The 23,520-nt window shown below is 52.2% G+C and overlaps 1 protein-coding gene across 1 annotated transcript in view; it reads left to right on the plus strand.

Annotated features, from left to right (window-relative positions):
* The window catches only part of SYMPK (symplekin scaffold protein), a 35,820-nt gene extending 12,310 nt beyond the window's left edge, over nucleotides 1-23,510 (plus strand). Inside the window, exons 10-27 of the mRNA XM_060000691.1 lie at nucleotides 3,127-3,281; nucleotides 5,414-5,564; nucleotides 6,975-7,179; nucleotides 8,044-8,194; nucleotides 9,151-9,386; nucleotides 10,478-10,559; nucleotides 10,759-10,872; nucleotides 11,905-12,052; nucleotides 13,057-13,217; nucleotides 14,766-14,874; nucleotides 15,208-15,308; nucleotides 15,938-16,028; nucleotides 17,156-17,257; nucleotides 21,122-21,309; nucleotides 22,054-22,230; nucleotides 22,423-22,518; nucleotides 22,770-23,105; nucleotides 23,272-23,510. Coding sequence (XP_059856674.1) covers nucleotides 3,127-3,281; nucleotides 5,414-5,564; nucleotides 6,975-7,179; nucleotides 8,044-8,194; nucleotides 9,151-9,386; nucleotides 10,478-10,559; nucleotides 10,759-10,872; nucleotides 11,905-12,052; nucleotides 13,057-13,217; nucleotides 14,766-14,874; nucleotides 15,208-15,308; nucleotides 15,938-16,028; nucleotides 17,156-17,257; nucleotides 21,122-21,309; nucleotides 22,054-22,230; nucleotides 22,423-22,518; nucleotides 22,770-23,105; nucleotides 23,272-23,409 — 2,741 coding nt within the window. The 3' untranslated portion in view covers nucleotides 23,410-23,510. The remainder of the gene's footprint in view (nucleotides 1-3,126; nucleotides 3,282-5,413; nucleotides 5,565-6,974; nucleotides 7,180-8,043; nucleotides 8,195-9,150; nucleotides 9,387-10,477; nucleotides 10,560-10,758; nucleotides 10,873-11,904; nucleotides 12,053-13,056; nucleotides 13,218-14,765; nucleotides 14,875-15,207; nucleotides 15,309-15,937; nucleotides 16,029-17,155; nucleotides 17,258-21,121; nucleotides 21,310-22,053; nucleotides 22,231-22,422; nucleotides 22,519-22,769; nucleotides 23,106-23,271) is intronic.
* The last annotated feature ends 10 nt before the right edge of the window (nucleotides 23,511-23,520 follow it).

Raw genomic sequence — 23,520 nt, forward strand, 5'->3', positions numbered from 1 at the left:
TTAGATTTTCTTTCAGAAATGCCTCATATGTGTTATATGTATAGAGTTCTCCTTTCCTGTGTTTCATTTATAAATCAAGTCTCTTTTTGAAGTAATTTTTTTTTTTTTTTTTTTTTGGCTGTGCCATGTGGCATGTAGGATCTTCGTTCCGAAACCAGGGATCGAACCCACACGCCCTGCAGTGGAATTGCGGAGTCTTAACCACTGGACCACCAGGGAAGTCCCTGAAGTAATTTTTTAATGGTTGTATTATTTATCAATAGTGTTGACCATGGCAACCTTCCTTACTGTAAAAAAAAAAAAATTTTTTTTAAGTGCTCGTTTGTTTCTAGAACATTTATGAAAGAATCGAGTTTTGGATTTCCCTGGCAGTCCAGTGGTTGAGACTCCGTGCTTCCACTGCAGGGGGTGTAGGTTCAATCCCTGGTCAGGGAATTGGGATCCCATGATGCAGCCAAAAAAAAAAGAATCAAGTTTTGTTTTCGTTTTTTTTTTCACTTTGAAAAATAACTTATTTTGATATAAGGAGTGAGGTAGGGATCTATTTTTCTCCCCCTAATTAAGCACACAAGGCAGAGCGTTCTGTACCTTATATGTTTAGGAATTATCTTGGAGTTGTTTCTTTATGTGCACATGGAGATCTGCTGCATCCTTGTAATGGTGGCATAATAGTCTATAGGGTACATGGACCACTTTAACCAGTCCCCCAGTTGGTGGACATTTCATTTGTGCCCAGTTTTATAAAGTATGAAGATTGCTGTAGTGCACAGTCTTGCATGCGTGTCAAGTCATGAGACAAGTTCCCAGTAGTGGGATTGATGGGGCAGAGAGCTTATACATTTATTTTTTGCCAACCAATTTTATTTTTCTATTACTTTAAACTTTTCATTTTGAAATAATTTCGAACCTGCAGATAAGTTACAAGAATAATACCAAACACTCCTGTGTACCCTTCACAAGGTGGGGATCACACATTCCATTTACTTGTCACATGCCTTGAGTCTCCCAAATCATTTCCTCAGCCTTCTTCTGTTTCATGACCTTGACGTTGTGAAGAGTCCAGGGCAGCTGTTTGGTAGAATGTCCCTCCTCTTGGGTTTGTCTGCTCTTGCCTCCTGATAGGATTCAGGTTCTGCACTTTTGGCACGAACACTGCAGAAGTGATGCCCCGACCTCCTCTGTGTGTTGTGAGGAGGCACATGATGTCAGTTTGTCTCATCATTGGTGATGGGAATTTGATCTCTTGGTCGAAGTGATGACCGCCGGGTTTCTCTAGTGTAAAGTACCCTTTTTCCCTTTGTAAATAATAAGCTGAGAAGAGATACTTAAAACTATGTAAAATACTAGTTCTGCTATCAAACTTTGTGTGGTTTTGGCATCCATTAATGATTGTTGCCTGCATCTGTTATTACTGTAATGGTTATAAAAAGGTTTCTTTCTACATTTATTACTTGGCATTTTCCTATAAGGAAGAGCTTTCTTTTCTTCTTCCTACTTTATTATTAGTGTGGACTTCTGGATTCTTATTTATTCTCTGGGTTGTAATCCATTATTGTTGTTATTCATTTTGTTACTCAAATTGCCTTATATTTAGTAGCAGGAGCCTTTGAGCTGGCTCCATGTCCCTTTAATGTGTCCTGTAAGTTCTTTTGAGCATTTCTTACTTTCTGGCATAACAAGGTGTTCTAGACTCATCATGTACTTTCCTTACCCCAGCCTTCAATCAGCCATTTCTCTAAGGAGCCCTGGTTTCTTTCCTTTTCTTTCTTTCTTTTTTTTTTTTTCTGGTTTCTTTTAAGTAGGGAATAGTTTCAGAAACCAAGATCTGAGCCGTGGATGTGTCCATTACTGCTGGGTGCATTTAAATTCTTTTTTTTTTTGGCCGCAATGTGAGGCATGCGGGATCCCAGTTGCCCGACCGGGGATCGAACCCATGTCCCCTGCAGTGGAAGCTCAGAGTCCTAACCACTGGCCTGCCAGGGAGGTCCCTAAATTCTTGATAGCAGTTTTTCAAAAAATCGCACCAGCGTATACCACCCCAGCAGTGTGCGAGTGCCAGTTAACCCGTTCTTACCAGCCCTGGACATTTGTTAACTCTCTGGGTAGAAATGGTATCCTAGGTCTCAGCTTGCTTTTTTGCATATGTTGGAGTCAGGCTGCATGTGGTTTTACATTTATTAGCTACTTGTATTTCTGTGAAGTGCCCGTTCTATTGTGTTGGTCAGCCTTTTGTAACTGAATTGTATGTGCCCTTAGTTAATGCAGGGTATCAACTCTTTGTTACATGTGTCACAAACTTGAAGAGACTGCATAACATATCATCATATTTTTGCCTTAATCTACTTAAATCATTACTCTATTGAACATTCCAGCTTTTCCACTCTTATAAATACAGCTTCAAGGAACGTCTTTGCACACAAAGCCTTTTCTCTAAGGTTCACGTTAGTTTTTTCCCTTGAGCTAGAACTGCTGTGCTTGTAGTCAGCCAGCCTGTTATTGATAGAAGCTGTATGCCATATCTCTGTACAGTCAGTGTTGCAGTGAATTCTCTGTACATCTTACCTTAGCTATATCTGTAAGTTTTTAGGGTAGATATTTAAAAGTGGAATTGCTGTGTTGAAGAGGTGTGCACATTTAAAATATTGACCTACTATCAAACTGCCCTTCCAAAAGGCGATACCAGTTTACGTTTCCACAGTTCACACCCCTATTAACAACTGTCACTACTAACCTTTTTATTTTTTGTCAATCGTATAGGCAAATTCACTGTCTTATTAGGATGTTTTTACATTTTCCTGATTCCTGGTGAGGTTGAGCACTGTTTCAAACTTAGGTGTTTTTAAACAGTAAAGCTCTGTGAACTTATTACTTAACCTTTTTGTCTTTTGGAGCTTAGTTTGATCAGCCAGGCTGGTATGGCTTATTCCCATTTCCCAGATGAAGAGAACTGAGGCCTAGAGAGAGGCAGGTAGTTCCCCAGGGTCATATGGCACAGAGGTCTTCATCTGCTGCACTGCTTCTATTTGCTGAGGCTGCCTGGGAGCAGGGACCACTGGGGGTGCCTGGGAGGAGGGGAGGGCTGCTGCCCTCTCTAGAGCCATCATCTTTTCTCCTTCTCTATCCCAGAGCCCAACCTGGGGGAAGACGACGAGGACAAGGACTTGGAGCCAGGCCCCTCAGCGACCTCGAAGGCCTCAGCCCAGATCTCAGGCCAGTCAGACACAGATATCACAGCCGAGTTCCTACAGCCTCTGCTGACACCTGACAATGTGGCCAATCTGGTGAGGATGGGTGGGGGCCATTTCCCACCAGGCAGGGAGGAAGGGTCTCTAGTCTTTTCTCTGCCCCTCCGCTCCACGCTGCCCACCCTTTCCAGATGACATCAGACCTGAAACACTTTTCTGTTTTCAGTGTGGGGAGGGTGTGGTCCAGTGGGCCTTCCTCGCTTTGGATGGACCTCTTCTTGCATGATGTTTACTCCTTCAGGAGGTTACTTGTCACTGCCCCCGCCATCCCCCTTTGGGTTTTCTGAGTCTCCATCTAGACCCACGCACTCGCACTCTCTCTCCTCTCCTTTGCAAGGAGGGTCTGTTAACTGGAGAGTGAACCCCATGACTTGTTTGCTAAGTGGTGTAGGATTGGCATCGGTGGGGTGGGATGACCAGTGTTTTCTTTGGATTTTCAAAGATGACCTGCTTCAAAGTGAAAGAACCACTGGTTTGAGTTGATGAGGGGAGCTGGAGTGGTGGGGTGTCTCACATCAGTCCTCTGGCTGTAGCAGCACCGAGACCTTTCTGTTGGGTGCTCATGGAGAATAAATACCTCTTCCCATGCTCAACAGCAGTCACCATCAGCTTTCCCTTCTCTCTGCCTAGAGCCTCCAAGGGGCTTAGTTGTTGGGTGATTGGGGTGGCGAGGAGTTTTCTCTCCAGCTCAGATCTCTTTGGTGAGCTCTGGGCCTGGATATGCGGCCACCTCCTGCATCTTTCTCTCCTTGGGTGTTTCACAGGCACCTCAGACTTAACATTTCAAAACTAAACTTGTGAAATTTCTCCCCCGACTCTTCTACAGGCCCATGGCCCCTCCTGTGTTCTTGGCACACATGCCTCTCGTCCCCACACCAGAAACTTGGGAGTTAAACTCTTTGCCTCCCCCTCAGGCCGAGTTTTTCCCCTCTTCTCCATTCCCCATGGCCCATGCCCTCTCCAGGCCCCACCGTTTTCACACAGAGAACTACCTGCTTGTTCCCTGGCTCTGCCTTCCACTCTCCCTGTGGCAGGCAGAGGCATGTTTGTAAAGTACAAGTCATGATGCTCCCCTGCTCAGATCCCTGCCAAAGCTTTGTTTCCTTCCAGATAAAACTTAAATTCAACTTGCCTTAGACCCTGTCTGATTTGGCTTCCATTAACTTGTTGTACCTTATCTATCCCTGTCACACTCCGGGAAATTGTCTTTTTCAAATTATCAGCATGAAGTTCATAAGATTCTTTTATTTTTATAATACCTGCTGTCTCTGTAGTAATGTACCACTTTTTTGTCCCTAATACTGTGTCCTTCCTCTTTTTTTGTTTATTCTTGCTGTAGATTCGGTTGGTTTCAGTCATTTCAAAGGACTGGCTGTTAAGTTTTGTTGATAATCTTTTGTAACCTTTTCCGTTTTATTTCTGCTGTCTGTATTTCTTTCATGTTACTTTCTGTGAATGTTTTTCCCCAAGGTTAAATGCTTGGCTTATTAGTTTTCAGTTTTCTTTTCCAGTGTAAGCATTTAAGGATCTGATTTTCCATCTAAGTACCCTTGTAGCTGTATCTTACACATTTTGATTTGTAGTTATTTCATTATCTTTCTGTGCTATTATTATTTAAGAGCATGCATTTAAACTTCCAAGCCTGTAGGGAGTTTGAGATTATCTTTTGTTACCAATTCCTGACAGACATGGATGTGCTCTATTAGGATACTGATTTTTTTTTTTTTTAAGTCAATTTCTGGTTCATATTATACTGTGTCACTGAACCTCCTTCCGCTCACTAGGCAGGGTACCAGCTCTGCTGCCTCTTAGCCTTCCTGTACTTGGAATATATTACCCCCCAACCCCTCGCTTGCAAGACTTCACTCTGTGTCACTCTGATTCTGGCCCTTCTCTCAATTCTCAGCCTATGTGCCACTGCCCTGGGGAGCCAAAGCCATCCCTGGCACCCTTTACTGTGTCCCGTGGCACCCTTTACTTCTTCTCTCGTGCACCACACTGCATCGGTACTCGTTTTCTCTCTGACTTGTGCAAGAATCTGCGCTCCATGAGAGCAGGCCCAGGTCTGTCCTAGTCACTGCCATTTCGCCAGCATTGGCCTGGGTGTGGAACGAATGTTTGTTGAGTCAATAAGTAAGGGAAGGTTCCTTTTCCTGGGCATCTTGCAGGTCCTCATCAGCATGGTGTACCTGCCTGAGGCCATGCCCGCCTCCTTCCAAGCCATCTACACCCCAGTGGAGTCAGCAGGCACTGAAGCCCAAATCAAGCACCTGGCTCGGCTCATGGCCACACAGATGACGGCCGCAGGACTGGGGCCAGGTGAGTGTCACATGGAGCTGACCAGGGCCAGGGGTTGGCACTGTGGCCACTGGGTTCTCCTTAGTGGAAGAGCACCTCTTTGTAGTGCTGCAAATGGAAAATCATGCTATCTTAGGTGTAAATAGTTACAGGTCCCATAGATACAGTGACCACTCAATAGTTTCAGGCCCTGGGCTTTGAAATCCAGCAGACCTGGGTTTGAGGTCTGAGTTGAACGAGACTACCTCAGCCACATAATAGCTGTGTGTCTTTGGTCAAGTTACTTAACCTCTCTGAGCCCCAGGTGGTTTCCCATTTTAATAATACTATTGAGGTATAAATTATGTACAGTGAAACACACAGCTCTTAAGTATACACTTTAGTGAGTTTTCACAAAGTGAACACACCAGTGTAGCCATCACCCAGATGGAGAAGGACTGTTACCAGCACTCTGGAAAATTCTTTCTTGCTCCTTTCCAGTCGACACTCAAAGCATCCCCTGTCCAGAGACAACCACTGTGCTGACTTCTGTCTCCACAGATTCGTTTTTTCTAGTTTTGAACTTCTTATAAATGGAATCATAGAGTCTGGCTTATTTTATTTTGCTCAGCATAAGGTTTTGTTTTGTTTATAAATTTATTTATTTATTTATTTATGGCTGTGTTGGGTCTTTGTTGCTCTGCGGTGGCTTCTCTTGTTACAGAGCACGGGCTGTAGGCGCACGGGCTTCAGTAGTTGTGGCTTGCGGGCTCTAGAGCGCAGGCTCAGTAGTTGTGGCGCACAGGCTTAGTTGCTCCGTGGCATGTAGGATCTTCCCGGATGAGGGATCGAACCCGTGTCCCCTGCATTGGCAGGCGGACTCTTAACCACTGCGCCACCAGGGAGGTCCCAGCAGCATAAGTTTTTGAGGTTCATCCATGTTGCTGTGTGAACCAAGAGTTTATTTTTTATTGCTCAGTAGTCTTCATTATGTGAATAGGCCACTGTTGGTTTATCCACACTCCTCTGTTGATGGACCTGTGGATTGTTTATAGTTCTTGGCCATTGTGAATAAAGCTGCTGCGAACATTTGTGTATAGGTGTTTTGATGCACATGTGCCCTCATTTATCTTGAGTTTATACCAAGGAGTGGAATTGTTGAGTCGTGAGTTTGGGTATGTTCAGTGCTATTCGAAACTGCTCATCAGCTTTCCAAAGTGGCAATACCATTTACTACTCCCACCGGCAGTGAGTGGACATTTCTAGTTTGAGTCTCCGTTGTTGTATTGCAAAATGGGGATGAAGAAGGTACCTGCTCCAGAAAGGCATTTTGCAGATTTAAATGAGTTTTGTGTGTACAAGGCTTAGAGTAGAACCTGTCTCACAGGAGGTCCTTGGGTGGGAGCGGGTGGGTCTGACATGCCAAGAGCCCGTTTGCTGCCTCCCCCTCAGGCGTGGAGCAGACCAAACAGTGCAAGGAGGAGCCCAAGGAGGAGAAGGTGGTGAAGCCTGAGAGTGTCCTGATCAAGCGGCGCCTGTCAGCTCAGGGTCAGGCCATCTCGGTAGTGGGCTCCCTGAGCTCCATGTCCACTCTGGAGGAGGAAGCGCCCCAGGCCAAGAGGAGGCCAGAGCCCATCATCCCCGTCACGCAGCCCCGGTGAGTCCCCTTGCAGGTGCTGGTGCAGGACTAGAGGCCTGGTTCTTGGTGTGTGTGTGACAGACAAAGACAGATAAACAGAGATCGGTCTGGATGAGGGTCTGTCTGATTCCAGAGTCAATGCCCTAACCACTAAGGCTTAGCTGTTGTTTTCTTTTAGAAAAAACACCCCTTACTTATGTCTAAAATTGGGATGGGATGATAGTATCTCTCTCTAAGGATGAAGGAGAACTAAACAAGTTCACAGTGATGGTTAGATGATTAAATCAGATAACTCTTGGGGGGGACAGGGATCATGATGTAGAAAGCGCTGAGCGTGATCCTAGCGCGTAGGGAGAGCTGCTGGTTGCTGCCGTCATTGTCCTCATCATTACCTGCCTGAAAGACCACAGAATCCAGCCAGTCCCTGCCCTGTCCCCAGCCAAGGCTTGCTAACAAGGCCCTGCCTGATATGCTGCCCCTCCGAGCTCTCCATTCCCCTTCCTCCCTCCTCCAGTCACACCAACCTCTTGGTATTTCTTGAACAGCCAAGCAGGTTCCCACTTGAAGGCCTTTGCACCTCCTGTTCCCTCTGCCTGGAAAGCTCATCCTCCAGATATTTGTGGATCTTATTCCCTCGCTTCACTCAGATCTCCAGTCACACGTTGCTTGCTCCTTATAGAGGCCTTCCCTGAGATGCTGTTTACAAAACCGAAATAGCATCCTCTTCCTTCCCATTACCCTGCGCCCTGCCGTGCCTCAGAGTCACAGGGGAGCTGGAGAGACAGTGTGGGGGGTGTCTTTGTATGTATGGCCTAGGGTGGGCCTGGGCTCCAGAAAGGGTGTTCCGAGTCACCGTGTCCCTGTCCCTACTCTCCCATGTAGGCTGGCAGGCGCCGGCGGGCGCAAGAAAATCTTCCGTCTGAGTGATGTGCTGAAGCCCCTGACCGACGCCCAGGTTGAGGCCATGAAGCTGGGCGCTGTGAAGCGGATCCTGCGGGCTGAGAAGGCCGTGGCCTGCAGCGGGGCAGCCCAGGTGTGCCTCTGTACCCCCCAGCCCATCCTTCCAGTCCCTCTCCCCAAGAGTCTACCTCACATCCCAGCAGAGAGACAGGCCCCGGGGTCAACCTCCCTGGCTCCAGATTCCAGCTCTGCCGTTCACTGGCCACTTCTCCAAGCCTTACTCTGTCGTCCCATAAAACGAAGAGATAGCAGCTCCACACAAGTGACAAGGAGGAGGAAACGTGTGGACACGCATGCGCTCTCACTCAGCACAGGGCGGCTGCAAGGAAGAGCCCTGCGAGTGCGGGCTGCCATGATGCTCTTTCTGCCTTGTGATTGACAGTGTTCTTGTTCGTTAGCTTCAGAAACACTCACACACCTGCTTTAAATCCTGATTCTGCCACTTCCTGGGATTGTAACCTCAGTCGAGCGACTTTTTCCCTATTTTTTTGAAGTTTATTTTTAATTAATCAAATAGTATATGAACGTATTCTCTCTGTTAAAAAAATATTTCCAGGCCACAGAGGGCCTGTAAGTCTCCTTTGGCCCGCACTGCATGCCATCCCCTCCACAGAGGCGACCAATGTACAAATGAAGGGAATCCTTCAAGATCTTTTTCTGTGTACCTAAGTATGTAGATACTACTCCTAGAAATTTAGATATTTATATTTTAGATACATTTTAGATATTTAGATATATTTTAGATATTTGTAATTTCATATATTTACAATTTAGATATTACTCCTAGAAATTTTAGCGATTACTTCTAGTTTTATTCCGTGATGATTACTTTTTTTCTCCCTTTTCATTTTTTTTTCTTCCATACAAATGAGACCTACCGAGAATAAGGTTCTTCACCTTTCCTTCCTCACTTAACACCGGGTCTGCGCTGGGGGTCCCTGAGGCTGGGCGGGAGTAGTTGCAGGGCACCATCGTGGGGTGCCTGGGATTGCCCACCCCCGCGCCAACACAGACCCTTGCTCGCGTCAGGTGCGCATAAAGATCCTGGCCAGCCTGGTGACTCAGTTCGACTCGGGCCTGAAGGCCGAGGTCCTGTCCTTCATCCTGGAAGATGTGCGGGCCCGCCTGGACCTGGCCTTTGCCTGGCTCTACCAGGAGTACAACACCTACCTAGCAGCTGGTGCCGCGGGCACCCTGGACAAGTATGAGGACTGCCTCATCCGCCTGCTCTCCGGCCTTCAGGAGAAGCCAGACCAGAAGGATGGGTGAGGGGGATGGCCCTGCACCCTCCTGTCCCCAAGAGTCCCCCCACCTGTGTCCTGCCTTTTCTTTCTAGTTTCTGACCACTTCTGTCTTCGTCGGCACCCGAGTCAATCCTCCATGCGCCCATCCCAAGTCCCCCTTCTCTCCCCACTCTCCCCACACGCAGACAATGTTACCTCACTGTAGGCTCTGGGTCACGTGCCCTGGGCTTGTTTCCCAGCTCTGCTGCTTGCTCTGACTGACCTGTGTCACTCAGTTCTGGGCCTCCGTTTTCTCATATAATATAGAATAAATAACAGTGCCTGTTTCAGAGTCTTGTTCTGGGGGTTGACTTCTCACCATCCCCATCTCTTGCCTGAATCAGTTCTGTGGCTTCCTCCTTGTCCTTGACCTCCAATTTATCCATTCTCCACACAGCAGCGCAGGTGACATTTTATAATGTAAATACCGTGTTGTTATTCCCCACTAAAAACCTTCAGTTGTCCTCCAGATAAAATGCAACTTTCTTACTATGTTTTATGAGACCTTGTGTAATCCAATCCCTACCAACTTCTTTAGCCTCCTTTCTTACCTCTCTGCTTTTCCCTGCCCCCAATCTTTAGCCGCACTGGCTGGCCTTCAGTCTTCTGTTCCTCAAACATGATGAGTTCAGGGCTTGGCACTTACTGTTCTCTCTACCTGGAATGCTGTCCCCCTACTCCTTGCATGGCTGGCTCTTCCTCATCTGCCAGCATTGACTAAAGTTTCATCTCAAAGCAGCCTTTCGTCTAAAATCACGTCTAAAATAGCAACACCCTTTCCAGCCCCCATCATTCCCTCCCATTGCTGTATTAAACGGCCTTCTCAGCCCGCAGCTAGAAATCCCCATCTGACAGAGGGGAGAAACTGAGTTTCAGAGAGGCAGTCTCTGCCCAAGACACCCACCTGGCAGCGTTTGAACCCTGCTCTGTTGCCTCCAAAGCTTGTACCCAGGGGGTTGAGCGAGCTCTCTGTGAGGCGGGGGGCCCTGCCAGCTGTGAGCTGCGATCAGCAGGACAGGGAAACCAGGGGGCCCCTTCTCTGCAGCCGTTCACTGTCCCTCCCTCTCTGGAAGGATCTTCACCAAGGTTGTACTGGAGGCGCCGCTGATCACTGAGAGTGCCCTGGAGGTGATTCGCAAGTACTGTGAGGATGAGGTGAGGATGGACGGCAGATCTGCCTGCATCCCCAACATTGTGGTGCGGGCAGGAGCCCGACTTGTTGCAGCCTGTGGCGGGGGGTTCTGTGAGGGACCAGTAGCTTTTGTCTAGGACCAGATCTGACTGAAGCAAGGGAGACACCCTAAAGGCACACCGCGGGTGCCTTCAGCTCTGGTTCCCTTCCTTCCTGCTGCAGAGTCGCACCTACCTGGGCATGTCCACTCTTCGAGACCTGATCTTCAAGCGCCCGTCCCGCCAGTTCCAGTACCTGCATGTTCTGCTAGACCTCAGCTCCCATGAGAAGGACAAGGTGATCCCCCGTCGCCCTTTGCTGGGTTACACTCAGTCCTTCCTCTGTCCCAAGTTACCAGCCCAGTCTTTTCCACATTCCCCTGAAAGTTTCTGGGCCTAATGTCCTTCTTACAACAATTTTTTGGTGGTGGTGGTGGTTTTTCCATTTACGATGGCATGAGGCTGCTTAGAATATACACACATATACACTCACCGCCTCCCAGGAAGGACAGTCCCATTTTTGCTCTTATTCCACCCGTGTTGGTGCGCCCCTCTCAAGGCCTGGTGGTGTGCTGGAACCTGGGGGAGCGCTGACCAGGAGGGGAGCCATTGTGGCCCACACAGTGTGTTCAGTGCCAGGAGTGGAGTAGGGTGTGCGGTGGCGGAACCCTGGAGGCTGAGGAAGGGAGGTGGTCTAAGGAAGGCTTCTGGAGGAGGGGTCGTGTGAGCCAAGACCTGAAATATTAGTCGACGGGTGTTCCCTGGACGGAGGGAACAGCATGTGTGCATGTGTGTGATTGAGAGGGCCCTTGGTGCACCCTGCTCCAGCCTCCTGCCAGCTCCTTTCTGATGTCTTGTGTCCATTCATTCAGCAGACCCTCACTGTACACCCTGGCTCAGCCCTGTGGTGCTTTTGGGGACAAATCACTGCCCCAGACCAGGCCCTGTCCTCATGGCTCCTAGCAGGGGATGTCTGAGTGAAATAGGATACAGCCAGTGACAGGCACGCCAGGCAGTGGGAATCTTTTGTGCCAGGTCTCAAAGCCAGGGAGAACGCTGTTACTTTTGAGGAACTGGGGAAAACTTCTGGTTGGAGTAAAGCAAGCAAGGCAAGAACGATAAGAGGTGGGGCTGGGCAGGTAGATGGTGAGGTGGTGCAGGGCCCTGAGGTTGGCCAGGAAACCTCTCTTCCAAGCCGGTGACCAGTCTTGGGCACAGGTAAGTCAGCCCAGCTGGGCCTCTCTCAGACTTCAGCTTGTTTTCACACTGGTGCTGCCAAGCTCAGAACAACTGTCTTCCCCTCCACCATCTTCCCCCACTCTCTCCTCAGGTGCGTTCCCAGGCCTTGCTATTCATCAAGCGCATGTACGAGAAGGAACAGCTACGAGAGTATGTGGAGAAGTTTGCCCTCAACTACCTACAGCTCTTGGTCCACCCCAACCCACCGTCTGTGCTCTTTGGAGCCGACAAGGACACAGGTTTGGTGCAGGTTCTTCAGAGGTGTATTGAGCACCCGCTGTGTCTCAGGCTCTGGGCTGGGTCTTGGGGACAGAGCTGGATCTAAGCTGAGCCCTTCCCAGCCTGCTAGAGAAGACAGCCAGACAGTAATAACCAGAACGAGCAGGCCTCAGGTGGCGAAACTAGGAGTCTGTGGAAGCCCAGAGGGAGCGCCTGACCCAGCGTGAGGGGTCAGGGAGAGCATCCTGAAGGAGGAGACAGCTGGGCTGAAAGCCGAGGACAAGGAGAGCTAGACACTGATGGGGCTCCAGGAAAGGCCAGGCCGGATCATCGCAGGCCAATTTCCTCAGCAAAGCTCTGGGTCCTCCAGAATTGCAGACAGGGAGACCCGGGCCCCAGGGGAAGGGACCATTAAATTGGAAGGTTCAGGCTGTGGCAGGAAGCACAGGGCCTTCGAGGAGCACAGGAGCCCTGGTGCAGCCTGGGTGCCAGGAAGGCTTCCCAGGAGAGGTACTGGCTATGTGAGACCCAGAGGAGGAGGTACAGAAAGAGGAGTTGGGCAGCAGTGTTCTAGGCATCAGAGCAGCACGTGCAAAGGCTCCAAAGTGGGGGCCCTGGGGGACTGTCAAAAGTAGGGTGTAACCAGAGCACACAACCCCAGAGGCAAGGCCACCCTGAACAGGACCTGGCAGGTGGAGCAAGGTGAGGAGCTGGGGGTTTATCCTGAGGGCATAGGACAGTCATGGGAGCACTGAGCAGGGGAGGGACAGGGTCAGAACTTGGAAAGATCTCTCTCACCGCCTTGTGGATTGGTGGTCAGAGGAGACCAGATGGGAATTTAGTGCAGAGACTTCTGAAAGGGGAGCAGTCCTGGTTCCACCCCATTTCCCAGATGATTGGCTTCCTGCCCAAACAATTTGCTTCCCAGGCCCGCTCCCTTATGTGCCTGTCCCCCAAGAAGAGCCAGATGCTGGGGGTGGGAGGGGAGTGGGGCCGCCCTGATCTTCACCCCCTGCCCTATTAGAGGTGGCAGCGCCCTGGACTGAGGAGACAGTAAAGCAGTGTTTGTACCTCTACCTGGCCCTCCTGCCTCAGAACCACAAGCTGATCCATGAGCTGGCAGCCGTGTACACTGAGGCCATCGCTGACATCAAGAGGACAGTGCTGAGGGTCATCGAACAGCCGGTGAGGCCCCTGAGCCCACCAGGCTCTGCCCACCCATGGGTGGGGCTCAGTCCCCAACTCCAGCCCTTCCCCTGGTATATTCTCCTTGTGTGTGCTGAGCACTAAGGGTTGTCACCCCAGGCTGAGCAGCTGTGTCACTTGCGGGTAGTCCACTGCTACTGCGGGTAGCAGTTCCATCTGCTCCTGAGAAGACAGCAGGGTAACCCCGCAGTTAAGAGCCTAGAGTTGGATGGACCTAGGTTCACATTCCGCCTCTCACTTTCTCACTGCGTAAACTTGCAGCCTTCAGTAAAAACGGGGAAGATAATTCAGTCCCCCAAGCTTGTTGGAGGGATTCCGTGACCTCATGCATGTAAACATCTGTGTCACTGTTATCATTTATGAGCTGTCCTTCCCCTGCCTTGCTGACAGGAATCTTTAGTTGTCATTGCCTAAGTCCCTCCTGCTCCTCTCTGGAACCCCAGGGTCACCCACAAGAGAAGCATCTCAGTTACAGACTGGCCCCTAAAATTCAGAACGTCTGCCATTCCGATTTGTAGCTGGGTTTGAAACTACTTTTTCGTATTTCTGTCGCTGACATTTTATTACTGAGAATTTCCAACATAAACAAAAGGAGAAAGTGTGGTACATTAATTCCCACATACCCACCCCCCAGATTCAACAGTGTCTTTACCTGTAATGTGGGGGTAATAGGCTCGGTGTGAGGAAGAAGCAGATTCTTCTCCCCATTCTCAAGGTGAGCCCACCAGACTCTGAGCTCTTCGAGGGCAAAGACTGGCAGTTCCACTTGGAATTGTAAAGATTTATGGGGCAGAGGAAGGCATGAACCCTTGAAGCCTGGCCCTCTCTGCTCCCTGTGTTTGGCGTTTGTGGTGGGTTGGGGGGAAGCCTGTAGAAGCAGCAGCAGGTCCGAGCCCTGGTCTGAGCACGCAGCCAAGCCAGGGCCCTGGCAGTCACAGAGGTGGGTGGGCAGGGCGCCTACAGAAGCCAGAAAAGTCTTCACCGAGGAACCGAAGGACAGGTTGGGCATTAAAGCTCAGGTTAAGTCAGAGATGGCAGAGAGAAGGCACGGTCTGCCTAGAAGGGCAGCATGGGTGAAGGCTCAGGAGCTGCAGGAAGCCTGTGTCTGTGTGAGATTGGGTGGAAGAGACGGAGATGCTTCTGCCCAACCCTCCCTCCCCTTCCCCCCACTTCTGTGAACGCTGTCACCAATACTTTTTTCCCCTGTTTTATTGAGATATAATTGACATATAACATTATCTTAGTTTAAGGTATACAACATAGTGATTTGATGTATGTATGTATGGGGAAATGATTATTACAATAAGTTTGATTTACATCCATCACCTCACAGAATTAACGATTTTTTTCTATTGAGAACTTTTAAGATCTACTCTCTCTGTCACCACTGCTTACTCCCAAGTCCCAGCATCCACCCGGCCCCTGACACCTGGGCCTCCCCGAGCTCTCACCCTGGGCCCCTCATCGTCCTCACATCACCTAGCCCCTTCCCCGGGCCTTCCCTGTCATCCCTCTCTCTACATCTAGATCCGAGGAATGGGCATGAACTCGCCCGAGCTGCTCCTGCTGGTGGAAAACTGTCCCAAGGGGGCAGAGACACTGGTCACACGTTGTCTGCACAGCCTCACGGACAAAGGTGCCCCCTGGGACCCTACCTTTCATCCTTTTCTTCCATTGCCCAGGTCTTCCCCATTTCCCCTTCCCCGGGCCTGGGGATCAGAGCTGCTGGGTCCCCAGATGCTTGGCCCTCTTGTGAGTCTCTCCCCATCCTTGGGCCTCAGTTTCTCCATGTGGAAGAGTGTATTGCTAAATGCACTTGAGAAAGCAAGGGGCCAAGGACTTCTGCTCTGAAATGGAGTTGCCCCTCCCTGCCCCTCCCACACACCCACCACCATTTCTCCTCCTCCTCGGAGCTCACCTTCACCCCACCACCCCCAACACCTGTGCCTCCTGCTGCTTCTACCTGCAGTCCCACCCTCCCCAGAGCTGGTGAAGCGGGTCCGGGATCTCTACCACAAGCGACTGCCCGACGTCCGCTTCCTCATCCCTGTGCTCAATGGGCTGGAAAAGGTATGGAGCTGGATGCCTCGATGCCCCCACTGACGAGGACGTGGCAGGGCAGGGGTGGGGAGGAGGTAGGCAGGTGCCCATGTCAGATGCTTGTAAACACATTCTGGGGCTTGTCTGGGTCAATGTCCACTTTGCAAGCCGCTCCCCTCTCTGAGCCTCAGTTTCTTCCTCTGTCAAGTGAGTATCACAGTGATGCACCCTCCTCGCCTCCCCCACCCCCCATACACACAAGATTGTCCTGAGACCTAAATGTAACCACAAAAGCAGCACTCTTCCTAGCGTAGGAGGCACCTCCCCTTGAGGATGTGCATCCGCTGCCCATGCTCAGTCTTGTTCCTAACAGGCTGTGGGACCTTGGGTGAGCCTCCATCTCCTCCACTTGCAGGAGGAATCACTGCGCTGGCCCAGGGGGCTCAAATGGGGGTTGATGAGGCTGGGGCTGAGTCAGGCCCAGAGAGTTGGGCAAGCTCAGCCTTGAGGGACCAGAGGAAGTGAGAGGAGGAAAGCACTGAAGGGGCTTGCTGAGGCCAGAGCTTGCCCCCCACCTCCCCAGGGTGAGCAGTGGGGAGGCTTGTTTGGAGGAGGTGGGTGGGTGTATCTGACCTGCCTCCCCTGCCTTGTCCTTGTAGAAGGAAGTGATCCAGGCCCTGCCAAAGCTCATCAAACTCAACCCCATAGTGGTGAAGGAGGTCTTCAACCGCCTGCTGGGCACCCAGCACGGTAGGTGATGTGCTCTCCTCCCCACCAGAGGCCAGCTCAGCCCTGGCCCTCATATCCCTCCCCCGTGGCTCCCTGTGCCCCAGTTCCCCCAGGAGACCCCACCTCAGGTGGCAGGAGGAAGGGGTCCTGGAGGTGAGATGCGGCATGCTGGGGGAGGGATGCCATCTTTAGAGAGGAAGGGGTGGGGGCTCATCTTGCTCTCTGGGGCTACCGTCCAGACTTGGCGACATCTCAACGTCTATCCCAGAGCTCCCAGGTCACCCTCCTGTGATACATGGATGATGGTTTCATCCACAATGGGGACAAAATTGTGGAATTGAGGTCTGACTCTCTATAAGCGTCTTGCCTTCTAGGACCCAACTACTCTTCCTCAAACATGGGCTGCACTCCTGCCCTTCCTTAGCTCTTGCCTGAACCCCTCCAGCTGTGGGTGAGGGGTCTTTGTTTGACCTGGTCAAAAAGAAAGAAAACTTCCAACCTAGAAAGACTACCAAGTGGCATAGGGTAGATTCCTCACCCCTCACCCCAGTGGCTGGAGCTAAGGAGGGTGGAGGCTGTCTGTTCCACATGTAATTTGGTGATTTAAAACATACACACAAGAGTGACTGGGACCCTCAAAACCCCACCAGAAGACTGCCATCTCCCCCAGCCTCCTCCACTGTGGCATTCAGTTCAAGTACTGTTTGCAAGTCTGTTGCCTGCCCCAGCCTTTCCTGTCCAGCGAATTCCCCTCAGTATCTGTGCTGTGCTGGGCACCTGGGATGAGCTCGTCCTAGCTCTGCCCTCATGGGTGCCCAGCCTGGGGCAAGTGTGGGGGAGAGCAGCCGAATCACACTAGATGTTGCCCTAATGAGAGTAGGAGCCCAGTGCTGGGGAGGAGGAGAGCACAATGAAGGCCTCTGATGATGCCCTCCGGTTGTGAAGGATGGCTTTCTAGCTGCTGTTGCATTCAGGCCCCTCCTTTTGCGTTCTCAGTCTCCTCCTTCCGCTACTTTAGCCCTTTGTACCCCTAATCCCAGAGGGCGCCTGTCTTCATTTGCCGCTCCCCCCAATTGGGGGGACTTGGACCTGTCTCTTAGGCCTCCATACTGTCTCCTCCACCTCCCCGCCACTCCCACCTGCTGCAGGTGAAGGGAACTCAGCCTTGTCCCCCCTGAACCCTGGAGAGCTTCTCATCGCATTACACAACATCGACTCCTCAAAGTGTGACATGAAGTCCATCATCAAAGGTGAGGCGGTCCCCCCAAACCCCCTTGAGTGGTCTGGCCACTTCGGACCTGGGGAAGAACCCAGTCGCCCACGTGCCCCTGCTGGAATTTGCCAAGTTGGAGATTATGCTGCCTGCAGCCCCATCTCAGAGTTCCGGACACCTACCCTCGTTCCTCTCCCTCTCTCCCGCTTCTGTCCTTCCTTTCTCCCTCCCCCCACCTAAGGAACTGATGCACCCACTGTGCACTGACACAGCGTAGTCCTCAGGAAGGGTGGGGAGCCCCTCCCTCCCAGCACCAGCCTGAGGAACTAAGTAAGCAGAGCCCTTGGCCAAGCTGGGCAGATGCACAGCCGGCAGAGCAGACAGAGTGCACCAGGGCAGTTGTTGGACCAGGAGTCTAGTCTGGCCTCCAATTGAGGCTGGAGAGTGTGCCTCCAGGGCAGGGGAGTTGGTGGCAACCTGGTGGGCTCACCACAGTTAGCAGTTTCATAATAGCTGCTGTCACTGTTTACCTAGCACTTACTCTGAGCCAGGCTTTCCTCAGAACCTTACAGGCCTGCCTGCCAGTCCACACCACTCTTTACCTGGGAAGTATGCTGACTTCCGTTTTGTAGACGAAATGGAAGTTCCAGAGAGGTTAAGTAACTTGCTCAGGGCCACATAGAACCTAAGTGGTATAGTGCAAAAAAACAGAATCTGAAGTTGGGTGGATCTGAGTTGGAAACCCGGTCCTGCTGGTTCCTCCTGCAGATGGCATCCTGGGTCCCAGGGCTGCCTCCTGTGGGACAATCTCTCTCCCTCAGCTCTCCCCAGCGCTCCCCTCCACTTCCTCCCTGAAAGAAGTTTCTGGTCCAGAAGCCATGCTTTCCCCCACAGGTGGAAGCCCTTACTGTCCCCTGCTCTTCTCGGAAGACAACTGTCCTTTGCTTCCTCCACTCTCCTTTAAAAGCGGGGACGGGGTTTTCCCTCCTTGCCACTTATGTGTTTCATGTTTAGCCTGAAGTAGCTTCTTCAGTGACTTATTTCCTAGTCTTCCTCAGCAAATTCTCTCAGAAACTTTTAGGTCAAGAGAGGAGCTTATGAACATTTTAAACACACGCTACAACTGAGAAGGAACTAAGGCCTCTAGTGGAAGCAGTAAAGTGAAAAGTATCTCAAAGCTGAGACTCCAGGAGCAGTCTTTTTACACGACCTGGCCCCTTAGATGATCTCTGGAAAGTTACGAGCCCATTCCCAAGGACGGTACCCTCACATGTTTTTATGTACAATTTGAGAGGTTCGGATTATGCTAGAATGGCCCGATTCTGGAACTGCAGAGCTGACCCTGGCTGGGTCTGGTGGTTTGGGGGAGGGGGCCTGGTCAAGAGATGCGGTCAGGTGGTAACCGTGTAGGCCCCACCCACCCCTGCCACCTCACTAAAGCCCATTCATGGACCCAGATTAGTTCCTGATCTTATACATGGGAACCAAGGCCCAGGGAGAAAAAGGGCTTTAGCACAGGTCACACATGAAGCCAGTGACCAGGCCCTGGAGATGTCAGCAAGTCCTGGCCTTTAGAACCCCACGTGTTTCTTCCTACAAACGCAGGCCCACACAGAGCCTCTATATTGGTGAGCTCTTGGCAACCCTTCAACTGGTCACCCTACCGGCTGTTCATCGCCAGCATGCAGTCCAGTCAGTTCCCAGAGCACGCTTCTCTGCTCAGGCACCAGTGCTTTTCTCAGTTGCACTAGTAACCCTACTTGACTGTAAGCTCTAGATACAAAGTCCAGATACAAAGTCTAGTCCTGTTTTGAGCCCCAGTGGAATCCCCAGTGCCTAGCAGTATAAGCAGTCATTCCTGGCATTCACTCTCCCCTTAAACCACCCTTTTTCTCTGGTGAGTTTTTCTACAACTGGACCTGTCCAGTGGAGTGGTTCAGTGATTAAGAAAACTCACTGAGCACCTCTGCTCAGTCCTTTGCTGGGCAGTGCTGAGGATACAACAGGGATGGGGACAGTCCTGGCCTTGCCCTGCTGGGGCTCACAGGCCATCCCCAGAGTAACAGTGTAAAATGAACAGGACTGGGACAGGGGGCCCAGCGCAGCCACTGACTCTCCCTTGTATGGGACGTTAGGGAGGGCTTCCTGGAGGAGGGGACACCTGAGCTGAGACCACAGAAGGATGAATAGGGGTGAGGTAACAGGAGAGAAGATGATCCCAGAGACAGGAAGAACGTTTGCAGAGGCCAGGAGAGATGCTAGCATGGCCTGGTTCTGGAACTGCAGAGCGCACCCTGGCTGGATCTGGCGGTTTGGGGGAGGGGACTTGGTCAAGAGATGAGGTCAGGCTATAACCGTGTAGGCCCTGCCCACACAGGGTCTCATAGGCCACAGTTCAAGTGTGGACTTGCTCACTTAAGGGCCTGTGGGAGGTACAGGGTCAGGTTGAGTTTTTTTTTTTTGCGGTACGCGGGCCTCTCACTGTTGTGGCGGTACGCGATGGCTCAGCGGCCATGGCTCACAGGCCCAGCCGCTCCGCGGCATATGGGATCCTCCCGGACCAGGGCACGCACCCGTGTCCCCTGCATCGGCAGGCGGACTCTCAACCACTGCACCACCAGGAAAGCCCCAGGTTGAGCTTTTGAAAGACCCCTCAGGCTGCTGTATGGAGGGTGGATTAGAGGGTGGGTGGGAGGCCCAGGAGGAGGCTGGGGTGGAGCTGAGGGGGAGGAGAGGGAAGAGGGTTGATTTTGGAGGCTTTTAGGCCGAGCAGGCAGAAGCCAGCAGCTACCTAGAAGGGAGGAGGAACAGCCTCGGTTTCTGACAGGTCCTCTTGCACTTTGTTCACCTTCTCTCGTTTCTGCTCCTTCAGCCTAGATATCCTCACTACCCTGCCTCCAGCCTCCTCCCTGCCTGTCTACCTGTAATGCCTCCATCCTCCCCCTTTTCCTTATAGGAGCCCCACACCCCCCATTATTTATAGGCACCCACCCCTGTTCTCCATTAGCTTCTCAAGGCTTGGGGGGTCTCTTCTAGCTCAATAAAAACTTCCTGGTTGACAGACTCACATGGCAAGTGGTGTTTGGGGAAGAAGGGGTTCAGAGGCAGTTCCCGGAGTCTCCCCATTAACACAATGGATCCGAGCACCACTGATTTTGGGGTACCACAACCCACTCCTGAGGGAACAGACCCCTGGGCCTTCCCTGGTCTGCCTGCCTTCGTGGATGCTTGTGTTGTACCAGCACTCCTTGGGCCCTTCCTGGCACTGGGTGCTGAGCTGGGGAGCTCATCGTATGCCCAGACATCCTCCTCTTGCCCCTCTCTCATTACTCTGGACCGTGCCTTCCACATAATCCTACACCTGGTAACACCTGAGCACCAGCGCAAGCCCTTATGCACTGGGTTGAGAGTGGGCAACCTCTTGACCAGCCTGCTGGTGGAGACCATCTCTTCTGTCTCCTATGGGATTACTTATGGAAGTTAAAGCTGTTTCCCTCTCCAGTAGGGGTGGAGGTGCCATGCCACACCAGTCAAGCCAGAATAGGCCCCCAGGGGTTGGCAATATATCTTTCTCACCTCACCCTTTCTGGGGGTTGTCCCCAAACAGAGAGGGCCAAAGTCTTCCCACTCTGCCCAGTGGGGCTTCTAGGAGATGGACGTGTCTTTTCCCTTAGACCCAGCTCCCAGGCTTTCCAAGGACCAGGCCACAGTGTCCCCTTAGAAGGAGACCTTCTGCTGGGTGGGGGAAGTCTTCTGTCTTGCCTGGAGCTTCAGGAAGTCAGGGCTGGGTCTCCCCTCACACGGGCAGATAATGGGGCTGAGGTTCTCTAAGGGGTGGGGCTTCCACTTCCCAGGGGGCAGCTGGGCAAAGGGGACAGGCCCACTCTCCGCCTCCTCGCAGCCACCAACCTGTGCTTTGCGGAGCGGAACGTGTACACATCGGAGGTGCTGGCCGTGGTGATGCAGCAGCTGATGGAGCAGAGTCCCCTGCCCATGCTGCTCATGAGGACCGTCATCCAGTCCCTGACCATGTACCCCCGCCTGGGGGGCTTCGTCATGAACATCCTTTCCCGCCTCATCATGAAGCAGGTAACCCACCCCTGACTACCCCGGTCTCCCAAGCAGGGGACTGCAGCAGGACACACTACAGAAAGACTTGAGGCAAAACCCCGGGCTTTTCCAGCCTGCTTGGCCCCTACCTCAAGGGAGCCGTGATGCAGAGAATAAGCTCTACCAAGACAGCCAGCTCCTTTGTCCTGCCCTCTGCTGAGACAATACAACCTTTTAGGGGTCACTGAGTCAGACAGGTATAGGGTGGCAATGTGATGAGTGAGGGCTGTTGGGTGGTAGAAGCAAGCAGAAGGCTTCAGGGGGTGCACATCCAGGAGAGGTATGGCCGCCACTTGCCCCCCACCATTGTGCACCCAGCCAGGATGCATACTAGAGCTGAAAGATGGTTCCATTTTTCAGGAGAAGCTAGAAATTGTTTTTAGAAATACCATGATGAAACAAAAAACAAACCCCATGCACAAGCCTTCAGACTGAATTTAGGCCACAGGTTGCTACTTTGCAATATCTGGTTTAGAGGTTAAGTGCAGATTCAGACAGACCTGGGTTCAGATGTTGGTTCTGCCCCTTGGTACCGTACCTGTGTGACCCTGGACAAGTCCCTGCATCTGGGCCTCGTAGGTTTTGCAGGGCTAACGTCACCCTCTAGAGGCTGCTGTGAAAGAAATGAGGCGTTGCCATCTTGGCAAGGTCTTTCTGCCGGTTTCTCGAGTGGCTGGCTGCCTGCAGGCCCCTTGATGACTGCTTCCTCCCTGCCTGGCCCAGGTGTGGAAGTATCCCAAGGTGTGGGAGGGCTTCATCAAGTGCTGTCAACGCACCAAGCCCCAGAGCTTCCAGGTCATCCTGCAGCTCCCACCCCAGCAGCTGGGTGCCGTCTTTGACAAGTGCCCGGAGCTCCGGGAGCCCCTGCTGGCCCACGTCCGTTCCTTCACCCCCCACCAGGTACCCCAGGGTGTGGGGTGGGTGGCCCCATGGGTCCAGCCCTGGGGGACTGGGTGGGATGGGCAGAGGGGAGCCCTGCACTGCCATGAAGGTCTGGGCCTCTGGAGGGTCAAGGACACCAAGGATCTGGGTGAGGTGGGGCGTCTCTGGGTCAGAGCTGTCCGCAGCGCCTCCATCCTGCTCTTCCCCTAGCAAGCACACATCCCCAACTCCATCATGACCATCCTGGAGGCCAGCGGCAAGCAAGAGCCAGAGACTAAGGAAGCACCTGCCGGGCCCCTGGAAGAGGTGAGGGCCTGCAGCCCCCTCCCCAGGCCAGAAAGGCCCCGTCCCCTCCTACCCACTCCAGCCATATCTCTGCCGAGGCTTCTACTGAAAGGAACTGGGGATGGGGAGACAGCTGCCCCTTACTCCCTATACCCAGTCTGCTGTCTGCCTTAGGACGGTTTCTGTCTTCTTTCCCACCAACCTCTTGAGAGCAGCCTAGGTCCTATGTCTCACCTGTCCCTGAGCTTTTGTGTATCCCTCCCCACCCCCAGGATGACTTAGAGCCCCTGGCCCTGGCACCGCCCCCGGCCCCCCGCCCCCCTCAAGACCTCATCGGCCTGCGGCTGGCCCAGGAGAAGGCCTTAAAGCGGCAGCTGGAGGAGGAACAGAAGCTGAAGCCTGGGGGAGTGGGAGCCCCCTCCTCGTCCTCCTCGTCGTTGTCCTCTTCCTCGGCCCGGCCAGGCCCTCCCCAGCCGGAGGAAGCCATTGATTTCCGGGAGGAGGGGCCTGAGTGTGAGACCCCGGCCATCTTCATCAGCATGGATGATGACTCGGGGCTGACTGAAGCTGCGCTGCTGGACTCTAGTCTTGAGGGACCCCTACCTAAGGTAGGGATGACCACCTCAGAGCAACAGAGGACGAGAAAGATCAGGGCCCTGGGGTTAAGTGTGTGCGCCGAGTGCCCAAGGCGGGGAGGGGGCAGAAAGGGTACGGCCTGAAGAAATATTGGAGGTGGGACCACGCTTTGACCGCTCCCCATTTTCCTGTCACCAGGAAGCTGCAGCGGGCGGATTGATTTCAAAGGAAGAGCGGAGCCCCCAGACCCTCACCCTTGCCGGAGAAGACACCGTGAAGACTCCCAGCCCCACTGCTGAGGAAGCCGGGGAACCCGAGACCAAGGGGAACAGCTGACGGGGCTTGGTGGGGAAGGGGAGTGGGACTGGGAGCTCAGGGAGGCCTGGGAGGGGCTTGACCGGCGGTGCTTTGCCTTTAAAAATTAAAAAGATCGCTGGTCTGGGGCAA

Source organism: Delphinus delphis, chromosome 20 (assembly GCF_949987515.2).
Source record: "Delphinus delphis chromosome 20, mDelDel1.2, whole genome shotgun sequence".
NCBI classification, from domain to species: domain Eukaryota; kingdom Metazoa; phylum Chordata; class Mammalia; order Artiodactyla; family Delphinidae; genus Delphinus; species Delphinus delphis.